The sequence below is a fragment of the Urocitellus parryii genome, chromosome 6 (genome assembly GCF_045843805.1).
Source record: "Urocitellus parryii isolate mUroPar1 chromosome 6, mUroPar1.hap1, whole genome shotgun sequence".
Taxonomy (NCBI): Eukaryota; Metazoa; Chordata; class Mammalia; order Rodentia; family Sciuridae; genus Urocitellus; species Urocitellus parryii.
Window position 1 is genome coordinate 6225013 of NC_135536.1, and position 21573 is coordinate 6246585.

Here is a 21573-nt window from a genome sequence, read left to right on the forward strand (position 1 = left end):
ACCTCGGCACTGTGGCTGGAGTCCCCGCCACCAGGCCCGCAGGGCCCGGAAGTTCTCAGCGGGTCCCGGCACCTCCCTCGCAGCCTGGCGCAGCTCCGGCGAGCCCTCCCTCGGCCCGCCGGAAGGTGAGGGCCCCGGGGCTGGGCGGAGCCCCTCGCCCCTCCGCCCGCCTGTTTGGAAGTTCGGTCTCCTCTCACCCAGCACAGCGCCCGGCGCTGCCGGAAGCGCGCGGCGCGCTCAGACCCTCTCATTCCCGCATGTTCTCCGGAGACCGGAAGCCCCAGAGGCCACCTCCAGGTGGGCGCGCAGGCAGGACAGGCGAGAGCGCTACGAGGGCGCCCTTTCGCCGCCCAAGGAGTTTCTCGACTAGTTGTGCTCGGGCCTTCAGGCCTCGGAAGGTCCCGGCGTCGCACGTCCGTTTTCACGGCAGTGTCCCATTAAACAGGCGAGGACGCTGAGGTCCCGCGGCAGACTCGGAAACGAACCCAGGTCGAAGTTTCCCGGGCCCTGTCCCCTGCATAGCTGGCCCGCGTGGCACACTAGCTGAGGTCCTTGCATCCCGCTGGCCGCCGGCTCCCAGAAGGTTATCGGCCCCGGCAGTCGCCACGGCACTCACCGCGCTTCCTCCCACCGAGCAGCGCCGGCGGGCGCGTGAAGCACACTCTTTGTCTGCGGCACTAGGGCGTCCCACCCCCACGCCCGCCACGTTCCCCCGCCCCGCCCTCCGGCCGCGCCCAGCCAATGGGGATCGGCGGCAGCGCGCGGCGCCCGGGGCGTTGTCCGCACCTCACGCGCCCATTGGCTGCGCTGTGCGCCCCGCGGAGCGGGAGGGTCGAGGGCGGGGCGCGGTCCGAGGTGAGCGGCCGCCGGTGGCAGGCGGGTGCACGGCGGTGAGGGCTAGCCAGCGGGCCAGCGGCAGCGCAGCGCGGGAGCCGCATTTGGAGCTGCCCCTCCGCCCCGATCTCGGACGCCCGGCGCCGGGCAGGAGGCCAGGCCGAGCCCAGTACAGCACGCAGGGACCCTCGACGGCGGCCGGCCGGGTGAGGGGTCCGGGAAGGAGAAGGAAGAAGAGAAAGCACGGCCTCGCCGGTACCCGGCCATGGCGCTCGACTTTCTGGCTGGATGCGCTGGGGGTAAGGAGGCGTCTAGCTCAGGGGCGGGAGCGAGGCGTCGGGGATGCGGGCCAGCCCAGCTGTGAGCCCTCGGACCGGCGCCTGCCTCCGGCTGAGGTCTCCCGCCGGGAACGCGGAATAACAATGCCCTCTGCGGTCTCGTGGGCGTTAGTCGACTTGGGGCCCCGAGGGCGCCTGGCGCGCGGCGCGCGGGGGCAGGTGTCTTTTCAGTACGTGGAGGCATGCTGTGGAGGTCTGGGGCTCTGGAGGATGCGCCGCGGCCCCCTGCGCCCTCCCCGTAGGTCCTTGGAGCATCCCCCAGCTCTATCCCGCGCCCACTCGGTGCAGGGTCCTTTCCCAGGCGGTCCGGTTGGGAGCGGACCCGACCCGGTTTCCCGCAGCTGTCCGGGCGGGGCCCTCCTCTGTGGACTCGCCTGAACGCCGGCGCCAAGCGAGGCTGGAGCGAGGTCTGCAGTGCAAGCCCTGGGTGCACGCTTTGGCTCGCCTGCCCCTACCTACGCGGTTCCGTGAGCGAGAGGCGGTGGGCTTGACACGCAGCGCGAGCAAGCTGGTGCGGGCACCCTCAGTGACGCGGGGGTGGGCGCTAGGGTTTCTTCCCCAGCCTGCGACCGGACCCTCCGACCTTGGGCGTTGGGCACTGCACTTACCTGTCTGGCCTTTAGTTTCTCTGCTTTCCCCTTAAAGGTCAGTTTATTCAACAGGTATTAGCAGAGAGCCTGGTTTAGCCCTCAGGAGGTGGCGGGCCCAGCATGTCAGGCAGAGTATCTGGCTGGTTATCTCACGGCCTGCCCAGTCCATTTGCATCTGAAGGCGGCTGCTTTTCTCCTCAATCACCTGCCCTTGTTCCCCGCTGCTCATCTGCTTGCATTTGACTTTAATACAGCCCTCAGCTACCAGCCAGCAGAGAGCCCCTTAGGAAGAGGAGCAGCTGTTGGGCAGTGCCTTGGGCATTTAGCTCAGGGAGCTTCCTCCTAGGCAGAGGAGGCTAGTTGGACAGGTGCGTGTCCAGGGCAGTGATGTGTGCCGAAGGGGTTGAAGAACTTCCCAGTCTGTTTCCAATTAGACTTCTGGAAGCTGCTGGAGGAAGAAGCAGCCCAGAGTTTCCTGCAATTTGGTGGGAGATTTCTTCCAAGTCCTGGGTGTGGGTAGAAGGGTAGGGGAAGTGGCCTCTAGGGATCCTGCTTCCAGATACCCAACCCTGTCCCATCAGCTCCCAAGACCCTCCTCTGCACCCTCTACCCACTTTCAACAGATGCTGCGAAGTGGGAGGAGGCAGAGACACACTTCTGCTGGCCAGGATCCACTCCCTTCTGGGGAGGGTGGATTCTTTCCCTACAGGGGTGGGGTTCCTTCTGTAGTTGCAGTCCTTCAATGGAGGTGTCCTGGGAGTCCCTAAGTTTGGGAAAAGAACACTCCTAAGGCCAAGCCTGCTTAGAGACCCTAGCCAACCCGACACATGTGTTGGGTCATCCCTTGGACTCTTGCTCAGGCAGGTACCCTGCCTGGAATGCACTTCTGCCCATTCTCACTGAACCTACCAGGGGGAGGTTGTGTACATGTGCTCTGCCTCAGGGCACCAGCAGATCCTGTCCTAGGGTTGGGGGCAAGGTTAGGGTGCAGCACCCTGGCTGTGGTGTAGGCCACCCCCCAGGCCCTGGTCTGCAGTACAAGCCCTGGGTGCATTGTGCTCACTTACATGGCAACTGTGCAGGCATAGGCCTGAACTTTTCAGGTGACTGAGGATGGAAGTTGGTAGAGAATCTCTCTCTTGGTCTCATCCAGCAGAGGAGAAATCTAGGCCCAGAAAGGTGGAGAGACTAGTGAAAATCACAGTGCTTCTCCAGAGGGGCTGGGCCACTGGGGGATGACCCACTGGAAAGGGACCCGTCCTCAGGCTTGCCTTTTGGGCTTCTGGCACCCTAGGCTGCACAGGAACAGGGATCAGGCAGCACAAACACCTTGGGATCTGGTCCCCAAGGTCCCTGGCTGGTCCTTTCTAGTTTGAGTCCCTCCCATCAAGGAGGTCAAGAGTAGGAGATGGCAGTGCTTCCCTCTGTGGGTCCTGATGCACATACTCCTGAAGGAGGATGGTGTGTCCCCTTCAACAGGCCCACTTGAGATGAATGTGTGAGCTGACTGGCCTAGGGATGGGCCAGGGGAGGCAGAGTAGGCACTTTGATCGGCAGGTTCCTAGGACCCTGCATAGTGCAAGGGTGAGACTGTCTCCGTTCCCCAGACAGGGGATCTGCCCCAGATGGGCAGTAGGGATGGGCATGGCAGGAGGAGGCACAGAGAAGTACTCAGTTACACGGGGAGCACTGATCTGTCATTCTGATGCCTCATCCCACCACCAGGTGCCGGAGGGACAGGGGTCTCTCTCCTCCCCTGGAGGAACATGGAGTGGGGGTTGTTCCTGAGAGTCAGCTTTTTTTTTTTTTTTTGCCGTTGGGGGGATACATGGGATTAAACCCAGGGGCGCTTCAACACTGAACTACATTCTCAGCCACCCCACTGTTTTTTGGATTTATTTATTTTAAACTTTTTTAAAAATATATTTTTTAGTTGTTGATGGACCTTTATTTCATTCATTTACTTATATATGGTGCTGAGAATGGAACCCATTGCCTCTCACATCTGCTGGGCAGGTGCTCTACCAGTGAGCCACAATCCCAACCCTTCTTTTAAACTTTTGAGACAGGGTTTCTCTAAGTTGCTTGGAGGGGCCTCACTGAGTTGCTGAGGCCGGCTTTGAACTTGTAATCCTCCTGCCTCAGCCTCCAAGATGCTGGGATTACAGGCATGGACCCCCCCCACTCCCAGCTAAGCCAACTTTTCGGAATTGGGAGACTGGGTTCACTTTTTCTGGGGGGCTGTCGAGGGAAGTGGTGAGGCAGGGCTTCCTGGCTCTCAAGGGGCCTGTGAGGTGAAAAGGGTAAGACCGGAGACCCTGATGGAGACAGACCCCACCTTCCACGCTCTTCCCATTGGGGGAGGTTCTGGTGAGAGGTCCAGCCCTCACAATTAAGGACATGCAGGCAGGTAAGAGGAGAAAGTAGGAATGGGGTGCTAGTGCTTAGAGCTAGGGCCTCTCATCAGAGGTAGCAACCTGCCCTCTTCACCCCATCCCAGAGGTGACTAAGGCTGTTGCTAGCATCTGGGTAAGTCTGGGGTCAGAGGCATGACCAGCTACCCACAGGAAAGGAACCCCACTGCTGGGTCCAGCTAGAGGGACGGGAAGGTCAAGTGGTACCTACAAGGAGACTAGGTTTCCAGGTACAGCCCACGTGAACAGCTTCTAGTACTAGGATTTATAAATTCTGAAAATTCACAGCAGGGGCTGGGATTGTAGCTCAGTGATAGAGAACTTGCTTAGCATGTGTGCAGACCTGGGATAGATCAGCATCCAAAAAATAAATAAGTAAATACCGTAAAAAAGCAATCCCCCCAAAACAGAGATTCAGAGCATGAAGTGAAAAAGAGAGTGGCTTTAGCTGGGGCGGGGGGGCCCTCACCGTCATCTCAACTATTTGGGAGGCAGAGGCAGAAGGATTGCAAGTTCAAGGCCAGCCTGGGCAACTTAGCACGATCCTGTCTTAAAATAAAAAATGAAAGAAAAAATAAAGCAGGGGCCTGGGGATGTGGCCCAGCGCTAGAGCCTTTGCCTAACCTGAATGAGGGCCTGGATTCCATCCTCAGTACTGGGGGCCGAGGGGGGGCAGATCTCACAGAAGAAAAAAGGATGCCCGAAGGACCAGAAACAGATGAAAGTCAGGAGGGAAGAGTTTGGTGGAATGTTGGGGGATCCAGAAGGAGGAAAGGAGCAGGTCTGGAAATGATGGACATGATAGATAAATAATAGGGGAGATTTTCCCTGCGTGGGGAAAACTATAGGTGGGTGGGTGGAGTTCCAGACAAGTTGTTAAAGGAGACTCAGCCTGGGCATCCCCTGCTGACATTCCCCTAATATGCAGAGAAGATTGCAGAGGTGGACTCAGTGGTAGAGTACTTGGCTAGCACGTGAGGCCTTGGGTTTGATTCTCAGCACCACAAATAAATAAATAAAATAAAAGTCCATTGATAACTAAAAAAACATTTTAAAAAATGATTGCAGAAAATTGGGAGTTTATAACCCACTTCAATCTAATGTATGTAATATGATATGTCAAGAGCTTTGTAATGTTGTGAACAACCAATAAAAAAAAATGATTGCAGAGGTAAATAGTTTGTAACAAAGAAACACATTGGCAACAGATCTCTCACCTACAGCACTGAAGGCCTGAAGGTGGAGGGAACCCTTACTGCCTGCACCCAGAAGTCTTCACCAGAGCATAGTGTCAAGAAATGTATCTTGCAAATGAGCAAGAATTCAGAGGAGCTGGAGCTCAGTGGTAGAGCACTTGCCTAGCCTGGCAAGGCCCCGGTTCCATCCCCAGGGCCACAAAGAAGAGTTCAGAGGGCATTTGCCCTGTGTGTTTTATCTGAGAGAAGTAACCAAGAAAGGCTCCAGCAGAATGGCAGGTGATTGGAGCAGAAACCAAAACAGGAGGAGAGAGAATGCAGGGAACTGTGAGGTTCCCTGGTTTACAGGCTCACATCAGTGGAAGGTGGCAGGGTGGGGCTGAAAGGGGCACAGAGAGCCTTGGGGTGATGGGTGCTTGCCTTGTTCTCTGTAATGATTAGAAGTGTTAGACATAAAAATAAACCCTCTGTTGGACTTAGAAATTAAAAAAGGAAGAGGATAAACAGGACAGGACTGGAGATGTAGCTTTGTGGTAGTGCAAGTACACTAGTTCAGCCTTGCGAGGCTCTGGGTTCCATCCCCAGTCGGGCAGAACATTAAAAATAGAACAGGGGCTAGAGCTGGAGCTCAGTGGTAGAGCGCTTGCCTAGCACATGTGAGGCACAGGGTTTGATCCTCAGCACCACATAAAAATAAAAAGGTATTGTGTCCATCTACTATAAAAATTGAAGGGCTGGGGATGTGGCTCAAGCGGTAGCACACTTGCCTGGCATGCGCATGGCGCTAGTTTCAATCCTCAGCACCACATAAAAATAAAATAAAGATGTATCCACCGAAAACTAAAAAATAAAATAATAAAAATTTTCTCTCTCTCTCTTAAAAAAAAATTTAAAAAACCAGAAGAATAAGTAGTAATTTCCCAAACCTGCAAAAATGGTTCAGAAAAGGAAAAGAAGTAAAATAAACCATTTGCATAAAATAAGATGGCATAATGTGGATCTTTCAGTTGTTTTGATGAAATCTGAGATGGCTTCAGATTGGGTTGGGAAGTGGTCCAGTTACAGGTTGTTTATAAGAAACATCTAAAACAGTAGCAAGAAGAGGTTCAGAGTTAAGAGCTGGACAAAACTCTACCAGGCCAAATAGGAAGCAGGCCTGGCAGGGTAGTACCAGAAGCACCCTGAGGACCACAGCATGGAACGGGAGAAGAGGACATCATGTCAAGATAAAGCACAGTTTGAGAAGTAGATATGTAGTGGCTCCATTAACCTTCGGGCATAGCTGGCAAAATGGCCAGCTCTCCTGCTGGGCATGGTGGTGCACACCCATAATCCCAGCAGCTCAGGAGGCTGAGGCAGGAGGATTGCAAGTTCAAAGCCAGTCTCGGCAACTTAGCAAGGCCTTAAACAACTCAGTGAGACCCTGTCTCTAAAATACAAAATAGGGCTGGGTACATGGTTCAGTGGTTAAGAGCCTCTGGCTCCAATGCCCTGTACCAAAAAAAAACAATATATGGCCAGCTCTCTGGAGACAGCAGGACAGCAGTGGGGAGGAGGCCCCAGGGCCAGAGGGTCCAGGTTTGAATTCTGGTTCATCACTCACTCGCTCTGTGCCAGGAACATTCTCTGTGCCTCAGATTATTCATCTATAAAATGGCTTAATTGTCCTTTATCAGGAATGGGAGTGGAAAAATTAGAATATGAACATATTAAGAAGCGTAACTAGGAGATCGAATGTTACTGTTTGTTACTTAGCAAATGTTAGCCCCTTTTTTGGCAGTACTGAACCCAGGGGTGCTCTACCACTGAGCTACATCCTCAGCCCTTTTTATTTATTATTTTGAGACAGGGTCTCACTAAGTTGCAGTCTTCCTGCCTCCTGCCTGAGTTGCTGGGATTACAGGCATGTGACATCATGCCTGGCCAGTGTCAACTCTCTTATTTATTTATTTAAAGATGTTTGTTTATTTTTTTAAAATTTTTTTAGTTGTTGATATAGATCCTTTTATTATTTATTTATTTATATGTGGTGCCGAGGATCGAACCCAGGGCCTCGCAAGTGCTAGGTGAGCGCTGTACCGCTGAGCCACAACCCCAGCCCCTGGTGTTGACTCTTAATGATACAAATATACTATTAGCAACAAAGCACATGCTTCCCCCACCCCACCTTGTTGTGCTCAGATGGAACTCAGGGCTTCTTGCAGGGTTTTGTTTTTTTTTTTAAGTTTAGTCGGACACAATACTTTTATTTATTTATTTTTATGTGGTGCTGAGGATTGAACCCAGAGCCTTACACATGCTAGGCGAGTGCTCTACCGCTGAGCCACATCCCCAGCCCCACAAATGGAGAATCTTAACAGGTTTACACACAAGGTTCTAGGGAAGTGTGAGAGTTGACATCAGTTGTTTGACCTTGACGAGCCTCAGTTTCTCCTGTGAAATGGGGTAACCAGGCTGTTGTGGTAGTCATGTTGAGATTTGGACTGGAGCAGTGTTTCTAAGCCGTGATGGAGGGGTGAACTTCATCCTTCCAGCGGGGCTGAATTTTTGGCAGGCCCTGAACTAATATGTAACCAAGCATGACTACAAAGTCACAAGATGCCTCCCTAGGCTTGAGGTGGCTCCCACTCAGGGAAAGAGCAGAGGTGTCAGTTACACCTACTTCACTGCAGACAGTTCCGGGGCCTGTCCCCCTGTTTGATCATTTAATCTCTGTGATGGCCCTTAGGGAGACAGATGCTCATCACCTGCTCAGGTGAGGAGAGTGAGGCCCAGACACTGAGTCCTTGGTGAATGTGCCTGCTAAGTAGCAGAGGGAAAGTTCAAGTCTGGGTCACAGGCTGACCCCAAATTCCAGCATCCCTGGAGTGAGCTGCCCAAGCCAGAGGTGTATAGGGCAGTGGACATCCTAGAAACACCGTGGGTAGCCTCAGGGCAGCTCTGGTCCGCTGCCCAGACCCCTCAACTGCAGTGTGGGGCAAGGAAAGGGACTCTAGCCTCCAGCTGGAAGATGCAGGTTTGGCTTTGGGAACCCCACCCCACACACGCCACCAGACAGGATGGCAGGAGCTCACAGGGTGTGCTTGGAGCCCCACGGGCACACCGTCAGTGTCCCCTTCCTCCCAGCAGCTACTGCCCAGTTCTCCTTGTCAGATCCCCATCCCCAAGGTTCTGGGGCATTTGCTCACAAGTACACGTTTCTTCTTCCAGGTGTGGCAGGCGTGCTTGTGGGACACCCATTTGACACCGTCAAGGTGAGTCTCTGTCACTCTTGGTTCTTAGGCCCTCATGGAGGCACAGATGTTGGAAAGAGGCTGCAGCGTTACAACCTCAGGAACGAATCTGAGGGCATCCCAGGGGCTTTAGAAGAAGATAGCAGGCAAGTTCTCCAGACACCTGGGAGGGCAGCTGCTTCCCACCCACCTAGCCAACTTCCTTCTGGGCTCTTCTTCCATTTCCCAGCAGGGGCTGGACCACAAGTTGAGTTCATGGCCAAGTTCATTCTTGGGCTTGGCCAGCTGGGATTGCTGAAGGGCAGGTTTCTTCTCACTCAGAATGAATTCAGATATTTTCCTGAAGGAAAAGTTGAAGGAGGTGCAGTGGAGCCAGCCTATGATCCTAATGACCTGGGAGGCTGAGGCAGGAGGATCATGAGTTCCAGGACAGCCTCGGCAACTTCGAAAGACCCTATCCCCCCATCCCCCCAAAAAAGAAGTCGGTTTGTAGCTCGGTGACGGAGTGCTTCCAGAACATGCACGTGGCCCTGGGTTCAGTCCCCAGTACTGCAAAAGAAGAGTCGAGGGAGAACATGTAGAAATACTGAGAAGTCAAACCTGTCAGCTTTCCAGTGAACATGGTCTTCACAGAGCAGTGATGTTCATACTTGAGAAACTGAATCAGAACTAAGGGACTGTTTCCAGTGCTGGTGTTCACCTGTGTAGTGTCTGTGGCCAAAAACCTAAGGTACATCCCATGTGTGGCTTGCTCTGGGAACGGGCCTGGGGCAGGCACTCCCTTGAGCTGGGCCCCATGCCTGGATCAACTGGAGTTCCGGTTCTCAGACACCAGGACAGAAACCAAGCAAACCCATGTCCTCCCGGAACTTCACCAGTTTTTGCCCTGCGGGTGGGGATTTGTGTTCTCATGCTGACCCGAGTCAGCACCCTCCCCTGCCGTCTTCCCAGGGGCCCAGGCAGGCTGCAGCGGCAGGATGGTATTCTGCACCTTCTACGCTTGCTGCAAACACTGAACTCAGTCTTTCCCAACGGGAAGGCAGAGTTGGAGGCAAGACACGTCATCCTGAGCTGGGATGGGTGGACTTCCTGGTTCCATTTTTTCAGTGAACCAGGTGTTTGTTGGCAGAGGAAATAACTTGTTAATTTCAGGCTGGCATTTCTTCCAGTGCCGGCAGGAGGGCCTGGCTTTATGTACTGGCTTTGACCTTAAAAAGTTCTGTCCCTGGTCCAGGCCTCCCCTGCCAGCCCATTTGCCCCCTGACCTTGGGGTAGTCACTTCCCCGAGACCCAGATGTTCCCTTATGCAAAACGAGGGGTTGGATGAGATCATTAGGGGCCAGACTCATGCTGCCCAGTGCTTGTCAGGATGGTTTGTGTGAGATTAAATGCAAGCTCTGAAAAGCCCAGACCTCCACCTGTTGTAGGCAAACCTGGGGAGAAGGCTAGAGGGCCAGGCTTTCTTGGTAAGCAGGGGCCCCGAGTCTCCTGCATGGGCCTGCTGTGAGTGAGGCCACTGCCATGCCCACGCTCTACTGGTCAGCCCAGGACAGCCTGGCAGTGTCCATGTTACACTGTGTTTGTATCTTACAGTCATGTGTCTCCAGTGCCTCTTGCTGTGTCCAGCCAACCAGTGCCTTGGCCTCTCCTCAGCCTGTGTCACAGAGGCCAGGCCTGGAAGCGCTGACTCGGCTGGGCCTGGCCAGAGAATCTGCAGGCTCCCACTCATCCCAGGTGGTCCCTGTCAGGATTGGGAGCCTCCTAGGTATTGCTGAGCCCAGGGAGACCCTGTACCTCTCACACACAGGAGCCTCTGTACTGTCACCACCCCTCCCTGGAACAGAGGATGGCCAATGAGAAAATCATTTGCACCTTTTTTTCTTTTTCTTTTTGCCACTGTGGCCCATGGCATCACATGTGGGCCAAACTACCTTTAAAAGCTGAGCTTTTTATTATGTTGGGGAGCCAGCCTGTCCTCAGGGATCATCCTGTGCCCTCTAGTCCCGCCATGACCACTTGCTGCTGTGCTGGGCCTATCCAGGGACCGCATCCTTGGCTCCCTGTAGTGGGCTTTTGCAGCTTTCCAGTGTGGAAGTTAAGCACTCTCATTAAAAGAAAATTGGGAAACCAGCCAGGCTGGTTTTACGCACACTGTCGGCAGGGCCTGGCCCTGAGGGCATGTGATATTTTTTAAATGTGTTTTAATCATCAGGTGCGTACACTCAGTTTAGCTTTCTATTACAAAAATAACATACTCTGCAAAAACAACTTTAACCCTAACCCTACATCAGCTATAGAGAGCGCCCATCCTGCACTGCCCTGTGGTTGCTCTGAAAAGCAGCAGTGGTGCAGCCCCTCGGCAGCCCCCGGCAGTCCCTTGGCAGCGGGCTCCTGCTCACTGCTGCTCTGGGTGCCTTTTTAACTGGCCTGAGTGGCCACCACCCAGCAATAGCACATGGCCAGTCCCTGGAGGCCCCTGGACTTCTGCTCCTATATCCGTCACCTACAGGATCCACTACTCTAACTCCCAATGTCACAGGCCCCTTTCATATAGCTGGAGCCTTGCTTGGGAACACGTGAGGGAGACTACCGAGCTCCCTGTTGGCCCATACTGTCTCATGCCTGGGACATTCACACTTCATTCCTCCAGGTTCCTGAGCCCAGGTTTAGTTATTCTCTGTCACACCCAGAACCACAGCCAGTCCTCAGGCATGACCCTTCCCACATAGTTTTGTGCAAAGGTAGTTTTCTGCCCTACCGCATCGGACATGACAGTAAGCAGAGACACTGTCCCCAAAGTAGTGATGGCCACCCCAGGGCAGGGGAGGGGTGGTGGGAGGCTGGCTGAGGGGCTCCGCACCTGGATGTGATGTTGATATTTTGTGTTCTTTAATGCCTTTGCTGTCTAAGGTAGGGGCCATCTGAAAGTAGCAAAGTAACTTTGTTGCAGATGAGTGGAAGCTTCACCCGGAGCGCTAGTGAGTACAGACCAGGCGGTCCTCCTCGTCGCCCACCCAGGCCTGTGCCCGCACCCCACCCCCAGAGTTCCCCAGGCCTGGCAGGGGCAGGAAGGGCATGAGGCAAGTTGGGCCCAGCACAGGTCCTGGGCTGGGGGCTCGGGTGGGGCTGGTGGAGAAAAATCAGCCCCCTCTGAATCGGGGGCTCTTGTGGGGGAGGTCTCCCAGGCCTGGGGGAGCTGGGAGCCTCTTGGACTTGTGTACAAATGCCCACTTTCGTCTGCCACTTCCTTCAATCCTCAGAGGAGCTCCTGTCACCCCAAGACGTGAAGAGCCTCAGCTCTAGGTGTTCTAGGACTTGGGCCAGATTTCACTCCCAGACAGTGAGGGCTTCTTCCAGACCCAGGTCAACACCAAGAGCTGGGTTGACCTAAGCTTGACATCCCAGCTGCTGGGCCTGGGCACTCATTGGTGCCTGTGTCCTGCAGATACTTAAAGACAGCCCAGATGTCAGTGAGGCTGACCCAAGGAAGGGACAGTGCTGCTTCACATCAGTTCTGCTGAGAGCCCGCAGTGCCAGTGTCGAGGGCTTCAGGAGAAGCAGAGGTGCCCTGGAGACCCAGAACACTGAAGGGAAAGACACTCGCCTCGCAGGGCCCCAGCCGAGCTGCAGTGCCTGGTGTTAGTATGGGTTAGAATTCAAGGAGGGGTTTTGCTTTTCTGCTCTGAAAATTGCTCCCCTCCCTGCCAAGTCCTGGCAGAGAGCTGGGCATCAAGGTAGGAAGGGTGCTGGGGCGAGTCGGCGCCAGGGGCACGCCACTGCCAGCTGCTCTGGCCACTGGGGGCCTGTGTGCAGAGGTGGTACAGTTTTTCCTAACAGGACTCTCTGTGGTGCACTGACCAGTGGGGAGACCCACCTGTTGTGGTGGAAAGCTGGAAAGGCTTCGAGGAAGCCTGGCTTTCCCTGGGAGGGTGCTCCCCTGCTGCACCCCTGACCTGCCCTCACCCTCCCCAGCACTGCTTGCGTCCTTGGAGAGGACAGCCGTGGCCATGCTTCAGAACATTGCTGAGCCTCCGTCTTCCCGTTTTGGAATTGGGACCCCCGGCAGTGCCCAGGGATAATGGGTGTGACGCACCTGCTCCCCAAGCCCTGGTTGTGATAAGGACTATTTCCGAGTCAGATCTAGGGAACCCACTCCTGAGAGTATGATGTGACCTAGTTTTCCCAGCCCCGTGACGCGGATTCCAAGTTCAGGAAACGCCCCTCCCCCTGTGCCGGGTAGAGCCTGTGAATGAGCAGAGATAAGCTCTTGACAAAGACTGCTTTGACCGGAGGAGGCAGGCCCCAGAATTGCTGCCATGGGTCCCCAAGGAGGCTCTCAGCTATTTTCCTGTCACTACTATTAACTTGTGACCACAGTTCTCATAAGGACCCAAGCAATAGTGCAGCCCATGCCCATTGCCCTGAGGCCCACCAGGGAGGAGAGCCACCTACGGGTCATGAGGTTGGGAACTCCTTTGGCCTTGGCCATGGTTTGGGATGACAGGTGTCACCTGGACAATAGGTTGGTCCCAGGAGACAGTTCATGTCCCACTCTAGCATACTGTGCAATAGTGGCAAAAACAAGGGGCTTGTCTCGGTTGGATATCTTGGGGACCTCTGTCCCACCTTGAAGAGGCGTGAACACCTGGCTCTGCCCTGCCTTAGAATCCCCAAAGCCACAGAAGGCTACTAGTTCCTGCGCTCTGTGTTGGGCCACCTTGGGAGGCCTCCCTGGGCAGTTGTGAGCACTGAGCCAGGGGACTGGGTGCTCTGGTCTCCTGCTTGCCTGCCTCTTACCGGACTCTGTCCTTTCAGGTACGACTCCAGGTGCAGAGTGTGGAGAAGCCCCAGTACCGAGGGACCCTACACTGTTTCCAGACCATCATCAAGCAGGAGAGTGTGAGTGGCCAGGGCAGTTGTAATGTAGGGTTGAGAAGCCACCACCCCAGACCAGAGTGCCAGAAAACAACACCAGGGTGACTAAGGGGCATGAAGACTTTGGAAATATAAAATCATGTTATGCTGAGGACTTTGCTTCAAATAAAATTCTGCTTGGAGCCGGGTCTGGTGGTGCATACCTGTAGTCCCAGCCATGTTCAGCTACCCTGGAGGCTGAGGCAGGATCCCTTGAGACCAGCCTGGGCAACATCCTGGTACCCTGTCTCGAGAAAAGGAAAAAAACACTACAGTGGTCATGTGGTCCCAGCAGCTCTGGAGCCTGGAGCAGGGTCATCTCAAGTTCAAAGCAACTTAGCCCTGTCTCAAAATAAAAAGGGCTGGGGATGTGGCTCAGTGGTTGAGTGTCAATCCCCAGTACCCACAAAAAAACAGTAACAGTAACAATAATTCTGCTGGTGCTCATGAACCTGGGGTGGGCTAGACTGCCACCGGCTGTGTGGAGAGTTTGCGGAGGTAGGCTGGGCAGCCCCTGGTCCCCAGGCAGGCACAACAACACTGCCCGCCCTGATGGCATGTATCTCTGTCTCCACAGGTGCTGGGCCTTTACAAGGGCCTGGGCTCGCCGCTCATGGGGCTCACCTTCATCAACGCGCTCGTGTTCGGGGTGCAAGGCAATACTCTCCGGGCCCTGGGCCAGGACTCACCGCTGAACCAGTTCCTGGCTGGTGCGGCTGCGGGCGCCATCCAGTGCGTCATCTGCTGCCCCATGGAGCTGGCTAAGACTCGGCTGCAGCTGCAGGACGCCGGTCCAGCCCGTACCTACAAGGGCTCCCTGGACTGCCTGGCGCAGATCTACCAGCGCGAGGGCGTGCGCGGCGTCAACCGGGGCATGGCGTCCACTCTGCTGCGGGAGACGCCCAGCTTCGGCGTGTACTTCCTCACCTACGACGTGCTCACGCGCATGCTAGGCTGCGAGCCCGGCGACCGCCTGCTCGTGCCCAAGCTGCTGCTGGCCGGCGGCATGTCGGGCATCATGTCCTGGCTGTCCACCTACCCAGTGGACGTGGTCAAGTCGCGGCTGCAGGCTGATGGGCTGCGGGGCGCCCCGCGCTACAGCGGGATCCTCGACTGCGTGCGCCAGAGCTACCAGGCTGAGGGCTGGCGCGTCTTCACGCGAGGGCTGGCCTCCACGCTGCTGCGCGCCTTCCCCGTCAACGCGGCCACCTTCGCCACCGTCACCGTGGTTCTCAGCTACGCCAGAGGAGAGGAGGCCCGGCCTGAGGGCGAGGCCGCGCCAGCTGCCCCCGCAGGGCCCGCCCTGTCCCAGCCCTCCAGCCTGTGATGCCCCTCCTGCCCTGGGGCCAGGCCACTCTGCAGAACCCCACAGACATCAGGCCGCCCCTTGCAGTGTAAGGTTGAGAAGCCATCACCCCAGACCGGAGTGCCACAAAACAATGTTGTCAGGGTGGCTAAGGGCATGAAATCTAAGGGCCGGTCTCAAGCCTGGGCCAGTACTCCATCAGACTTGGGTTCAGTTCCCTCATCAGCTTGACCTGAACCGTGAATCACTCCTCCGGCCTGGGTCTTCTCACCTGAGATGGGACCCTCTTATCTATGTGTGTCAGCCAGGAAGGTCAGAGATGGTGCCCTAGCCGTCTAGCACCAGGACTGCCTGAGTTGGTGTCTGGACCTGGAACTTACTCCAAAACCCCACCAACACTCCAGCCCTGCTCCCAGATCCGCTCTTCCTGCTCTTGCCCTGCAGGTTACCTGCGAGATCTCTGATTGACAGGCTGCCCAGGGAAGATTTGACCTCCTCTGTATTGGGACAGGTGTTGGCTTGGAGCTTCTGGCATGGCACAACCAGATGCTCTACCATTGTGCCAGCCTTTCCATATGACAGCTCAGAGTACCCTAGCAGCTGCCCTTCTTACTGTAGGGTGACCTGGGGCCTTGGCAGGAAGTCTGCTGGAGTCTCCTTGTCAGCGGAAGAACCGGTTGGGGAAAGAGACAGGCAGTGAGAAATCTCAACAGTTAAATTGGTACAGCAGCTCGGCATGTGGCACACAACTTTAATCCCAGTGCCTCAGGAAGCTGAGGCAGGAGGATCTCAAGTGTGAGCCCACCCTCAGCAATTTAGTAAGGCCCTGTCTCAAACAAAAAATGACGTAGCTGTAATCAGGAGAAGTCCTCTCACTAAGACCTCAGGGTTCCTGTCTGCAAATGGGGGCAGAGGTCAGTTGATATCTGGGTTTATGGGTCACTACCACCATCCAGGATTCCCCAGAGTATGTAGAGGCTTGGCCAGAGAGTGGCATGGGATCCCTTCCAGAGGCTGGGCAGCTTGGCTCGTGGAGTGGAAGTTCCATGTCTGCTCTCAGCAAATGGTACCTGCCAGCCAGTCTCCTCAGTGCCTGGTGTCCCTGTGAGGGACAGAAGGGCTTGTTAGGGGGCACAGGCAAGGCTGGTGCGGGTCCCTTCACTCTGAGGAATGTTAACTCCCCAAAGGAGGCAGACTGCTAGGTGAGGACCCCAGCTCGGTACAGCCTCGTGTTATTGTATAGAAACCAAGGGAATAAAGTGCTGATGGTTTTGTAAGTGAGGGACTTTTGTGGACTGTGGGAGGGACCTGGGGCAGGTTAAGGCTTCACATGAGCACCTGTTTCCTCCCCTGCAAAGTGAGAAGCTCGAGTTAAAGCCACAGCTGCGAGGCAGTCTCAGTGTCTCAGTAGCAAGTGCCCTGGGATGTTTTCCTAGCTAAGGGAGGCCTGTGGTGGGGACACTGCCAACAGGGAAGGGCAGGGGCGGGCCTAGAAGAGGGATGTCTCAGTGGAGCCATTGCTCACATTAACCCTGGCAACTAGTGCATGGTGGGACCTAGCCCAGCCCAAGTTCCTGGAGGGCTTCTGGAAGGTCGGCTAAAGTTAGCCTCTGCCTGCTGTGACCCCGCCAGCCCTGGAGGCCCTTCCTTTCAAGGCTGAACCAACAAGCTGAGCCCCCAACACCATAGGGGAGGGACCAGCTCTCCCGTGCCCTAAAGACACCTTAGTGCCCAGCACCAGCCTGTGGAACTTGCCCAATGTTTGGGGCTTCAGTATCCAGATGAAAATCTCCCCACCTCTCGTGAAGCTTGGGTGGCTGCATGTCCCTGACCAGCCAGTGAGGGGAACTTCCAGTTGGTGCCTGGGGCTTCTGAGAAAGATGCTTGCGGTCCTTGTGCCTGCAGCCCATCCTGTGACCCCTGACTCCTGACCCTGCTCTCTTCCTACTCAAGTGGGGACAGGGTACCTGGGGGTGCAGGGGAGACTGGCCCTGGGCGTGTGGAAGGCCAGCCAGGGCCCTATGTTCAATGCACTGTCCTGGGTTTCTCCATCACACATGTCACAGGCAGTGGTACACAGCTGTGTGGCATCCAACAGCATGGCAGATTTCACCCAGAGAAGTGACGGGACCTGATTTGTGCTTTGAAGACCCCATGGGAAATTGAGAAACAATGGGCCATGGGGACAAAGGAGCAGGTGGGGGTGGACAGAGGCCCTTAAGAAAGGGCATTGCTGGGCAGCTGTCTCTGGGACCAGGGGTTGGGGTGGGGCTTAGAGCCTGAAGGGGCAGAGAGCAGAGGACAGGCCCCGCCCAGGGTTCAGGCATAGAGGTCACCCCCACCCCATGGCGATTTTGGGGGCACATGCTGACCTCTCTGCCTTTTCCCTCCAATCCTCAGCCTTCAGAATGAAGGAGCAGAATCCCTGTGTGAAGCCCACGCTGGCCTGGCCTTCAGTGAGTCATTTCTCGATATGAGGGAAACTGTGACCCCTCATCCCACATAAGCCATGCCCTCCCGGCTTTGCCTGCACTGGGGGTGCTGGTGACGAGACAGCAGCTGGGCCGTGACAGCAGGCCTTCGCCTTTCAGCAGCCTCCAGGGCTGGTGCCCACATCCTGCATGGCAGCGGGGTCAATAGCGAAGGAGAGGCCCCATCCCAGCTCACGCCACCAGCTGGTGCTGGGGCCAGAACTGCAACCCTCCAGGCCACAGCCCTCGTGTCCCGTGCTCTCCTTCATGCTGTGGCAGGAGATTCGAGCAGCCAGGCCCTGTGACTGCAAGTGACAGACTTGGCTGGAGTGCCAGTTCAGGCACCAGAGGGAGGGAACTTGGGAGGCCCTGGTCACAGCCAGGACCCAGGCCACATGCTGCCTGGTCCACTTCCTCGCTCTCACCCAGGTACCCACCAGAGGCTCACCAGGGAGGGCCATGGCTGTGGGTCCTCCTCTAGCTCCACTTCCCACATCCATTGGGCTAAGCTCTGTGGCCAGCAGGGTCCCTCAGAGTGGGTGCTGGCCCTGCCCTGCCAGGCCACTGACACCACGCAGGCTGTAGCAGTGGAGTTTGGATGGACACACACACTCAGGAGTTCTGATCTGTGCACAGGGGTGACGGGGACGTTTCTGTGGTAGAGAGACAGGATGATCTCTGGTGCTGAGAGTTCTGTTTGCTTCCTTTTGTTACTGAATGAATGGAAGGATGAGGGGAGAGGCTGCTGAGTACAGGGCCAGGCAGTAGAGTGGGGCATGAGAAGGCGGGAGTGACAACTGAAATCAGGACACGCTCGGGGGGCGTGAAGAGGGGATCACAGGCCTTCACTGCACCTGGAGGGGCCAGGGTGGCCCTGAGAGTGGATGTCGGCATGTACCCAGCATTATGGCAGCAAGGGGGGACCCCTCCACCTCCCTGTACTATGAAGGTGTCCCAGTCCATTTTTCATTACTATCACACACCTGTCAGGCATGGTGGTGTGCATCTGTAATCCCAGCCACTAGGAAGACTGAGGCAGGAGGATTGCAAGTTTGAGACCAGCCTGGGCAACTTAGTGAGACCCTGTCTCAAAATAAAAAAAATAAAAAGGGCAGCCAGGCATGATGGAACACGCTTGTAATCCCAGCGGTTTGGAAGGCTAAAACAGGAGGATCGCAAGTTCAAAGCCAGCCTCGGCAAAAGGTGAGGAGCTTGCTTTTAACCCAGTGAGACCCCCATCTCTAAATAAAATACAAAACAGGGCTGGGGATGTGGCTCAGTGGTCGAGTGCCCCTGGGTTCAATCCCTGGTACCAAAATAAAAAAGGCTGAGGATGTAGCTGCATGGTAGATGCCCATGGGTTCAATCCCTACTAGCACAAAAATAAAACAGTACCTGTGGCTGGTACATGACAGAATAAGGGGGTTTCTTTAGCTCACAGGTTTAGAGTTTGAAAGTCACTCGGGTGGCCCCATCTGTTTGGCCTCTGGTGAGGGCCCCCTTGGTTTGGTGGCAACATGGTTAAGAGAGAAGGGAAGAGGCCAAGTGTGTGGGTATCCTTGCTTTGTAACAGCCCACTCAGGAAAGCTAACAGGGGCCACCAGCTACACCAATTCCCCCCACTAAGGGCAACATTCCCAAACTAGCCCACCCCTTCCAGCTCCCACCATCTCCCACACACTACCCCGGGGACCAATCCCATGTTCCCTTGGGTCATACTCAAGCCACAGCAGAGGGAGCAGGAAAAAAAGCACATGGACGCACCCGAGGCCCTGGCCCCCTTCTTCCTGAGAACCCTTCTTCCAGGGCCCCTCCCAACATCAGGTCTTCACTTCCCTGGGGGGTGACTGGCTCTCCCCTCCCCAGCCTCTGGGGGGACAGTGTATCTCTCACTGGGGACCACAGGGCCCCAAGTCCAGGCCTTTCCAGTGGGGCTCTCCTGCAACGCATCCCTCCCCTAGTTGGGCATCACAGATGGTGATCCACCCACCAGGCCACCTGGGTGTTTCCTTTACCTGGGCCCAGAATGCCTGCCCCATCCTGGGGTGAGGGACACAAGCTCCCCACATGCCCTCATTATTTGCACCCGCCTCTGGCCTCTCCCTGCATCGTCCCAGCCCTGCACCCAAGTGGCACACAGTGCCCACCCGCGACCGAGGGCAGAGGCTTGGCAGAGAAGCATATCCAGGTCCAGGAGAGGAAAGCCAGTGTCACAGCCCCCAGCCCCTTAATCCACAGCATTCACCCTCCTTTCTTTTGCAGCACGGTGTGGGGGGTGGATCCCCAGATCTCCACAGGCCAGGCACGTGCTCCACCAGTGAGTTACCCCCCTGGTCCTATTTATTTGGGGTACCAGGGATTGAAGCCATGGATGCTCTGCCATTGAGCTACAATCCCAGCCCTTTTGTTTTTTGAGACAGGGTCTTGCCGAGTTAGCCAGGCTGGCCTCCAGCTTGCGATGCTCCTACTTCAGCCTCCCAGAATGGTGGGATTACAGGTGTGTGCTACACCCAACCACACTTATTCTCTTCTACTAGGTGCAACACATGTGCCAGGACGACTGTCCCATTAGTACCTGAAACAGCCAGACATGCAATGTGCCATGTGTGTGTGGAATAAACGAGTGAACCTGGAAACTCCAGAAGGGAAGCTTTGGCCATGAAACCCTGAGAGGTGAGGGGTGGCATCCAGCAACTGCCCTGTAGGGGGTGGAAAGCAGGTAGTGCGAAGGCTGAACTCGAGGGTGAATGGAAAAGTGATTTTTTTAGTAGGACACGGGGAGCAGGCTTTGATAGGGTGCCGAGTCCCATGCTGTAGATGGCCATAGCTGATGTCAACAGGCTCCAGGAAGGAGTTGAGATGTCTGGCAGTGGGGGAGTCCTGAGGGCTGGCTTCCAAGGCCAGGAGACAAGAGTGTTCTGCACAGGCAGGTGCCCAGTCTGGCCCTGGGCAGAAAGCCATCAGAAGCCAGAGCCTTGTGTATGATGTATTTTTTTTTTTTTTTTTTTTTTTGCGGGGTGAGGGGGGCTCACAGAGAGCAACCCCAAAGCCCTTGGGTCCCTCCCATCTAAGATCTGCAGATGCACACACTGACGTTCCCCAGGATCACTCCCCACGGAGCCCTCCCCTGGGCCTCACTCAGTTCTGGGCTCAGAGGTTGGGCACTTGCCAACCTCAGCAGCTTAGGCAAGGCAGCCCATCTATCACAAGCAAGGGGAAGGTCACAGGGACGATGGGCAGTGGAATGCCGCCATCTGTCTTAGAGTTCCAGAAGGCAAATCCTAAGCAGCTTTCAGCCTATCCTATCATTTTTACGAGTCCATCCTAGTTCGTAAGCTCTTCTTACTGGCTCTGGACTTCCCGGTGGATACTGGAGATCTCAGGCCCAGCTGCACCCAGAGTTCCTCTGGCTACGCTTCTGGAAGTGGAACAGTGAACCAGTGGGAGCATCTGTTGCTGGTGTGACCGAGTCACGGGTGTTTCCATTCTCACCACAAGGATCTCAGGGAATCCTGGCAATTCTCAGGCCAGATGGAAGTTATCTCCAAATTCAATGTGTAATGAAACTCAGAAAAGTGAAGAACAAATGAGAACCACAGGCATTGGAAAGCTTAACAGTATGCATTTATTATATTTTATAGAGCCATGTCACACATGCTTGGTGCTTCAAACTGAGTTAATGATTTTCTGGATGCAAAGCCATCTGATGCTTGATGCGGATGCCTTAAATACTATAATATTTCTGCGTCTATGACCTATGAGCTAAGGAAAAACCAAGGACAATTCCAGAAATGGCAAAGAACACAAGAAAAAGATGAACATGAGACACAATGCTAAGTCCTTGAGCCAGGGCCTACAGAAGTTAGCAGAAAGTGAATACAACAGAATTTTTCTTGCCATCTGCAGATAACAAAGCCTAATGCTGCGGACGTGTAGAGAAGGAGGTTGCTCCGATTGGTTCTGGTGCCCTTCTTGCCTCCATGATATATGCAGACACCAAGCAGCCCCAGACAAGAAAGGCTGCAGACAACACAGCACACAGCCAATTGCTCCTTTTCAACAATACTAAGGGCCTGAGTGTCTTGAGCCCTCCATGTGGCAGCTCATGCCTTTTAGTAGTTTCTGGGAGGGTTGGTTTGCTTGTGGCCTAATGCCAATGTTCAGTTTCAGGTTTCCTTTGTTTTTATAAGGGGTTTGGGTGGCACCCATTCACACGTCTGCCACCCACCCCTCCCATCAATCCAGTCTTGCTTTAAGTTTTTCCCAGGACTATGTGG

The 21573-nt window shown here is 55.3% G+C and overlaps 1 protein-coding gene across 3 annotated transcripts; it reads left to right on the forward strand.

The window, feature by feature from the left end:
- The first annotated feature begins 872 nt into the window (after window positions 1-872).
- On the forward strand, window positions 873-16096 carry Slc25a29 (solute carrier family 25 member 29). 3 transcript variants are annotated; one of them, XM_026415131.2, is made up of 4 exons: window positions 873-1133; window positions 8583-8626; window positions 13421-13504; window positions 14097-16096. In XM_026415131.2, exons 1-4 carry the CDS (start codon window positions 1100-1102, stop codon window positions 14844-14846), a joined length of 912 nt encoding a protein of 303 aa, XP_026270916.1. In that variant the 5' UTR covers window positions 873-1099; the 3' UTR covers window positions 14847-16096. The 3 variants fall into 3 exon arrangements, with proteins under 3 accessions (XP_026270916.1, XP_077655812.1, XP_026270917.1); XM_077799686.1 differs by lacking the exons at window positions 873-1133; window positions 8583-8626 and adding an exon at window positions 11560-11685; XM_026415132.2 differs by lacking the exons at window positions 873-1133; window positions 8583-8626 and adding an exon at window positions 12131-12243.
- Window positions 16097-21573: the final 5477 nt, after the last annotated feature.

Excerpts from the sequence above, each read along its gene's own strand:
- Slc25a29 (XM_026415131.2), top strand. The coding sequence starts at position 1,100 with ATGGCGCTCGACTTTCTGGCTGGATGCGCTGGGG. Across the intron at positions 8,627-13,420 it reads ACCCATTTGACACCGTCAAG|GTACGACTCCAGGTGCAGAG; the intron begins GTGAGTCTCTGT and ends CTGTCCTTTCAG. Across the intron at positions 13,505-14,096 it reads CCATCATCAAGCAGGAGAGT|GTGCTGGGCCTTTACAAGGG; the intron begins GTGAGTGGCCAG and ends CTGTCTCCACAG.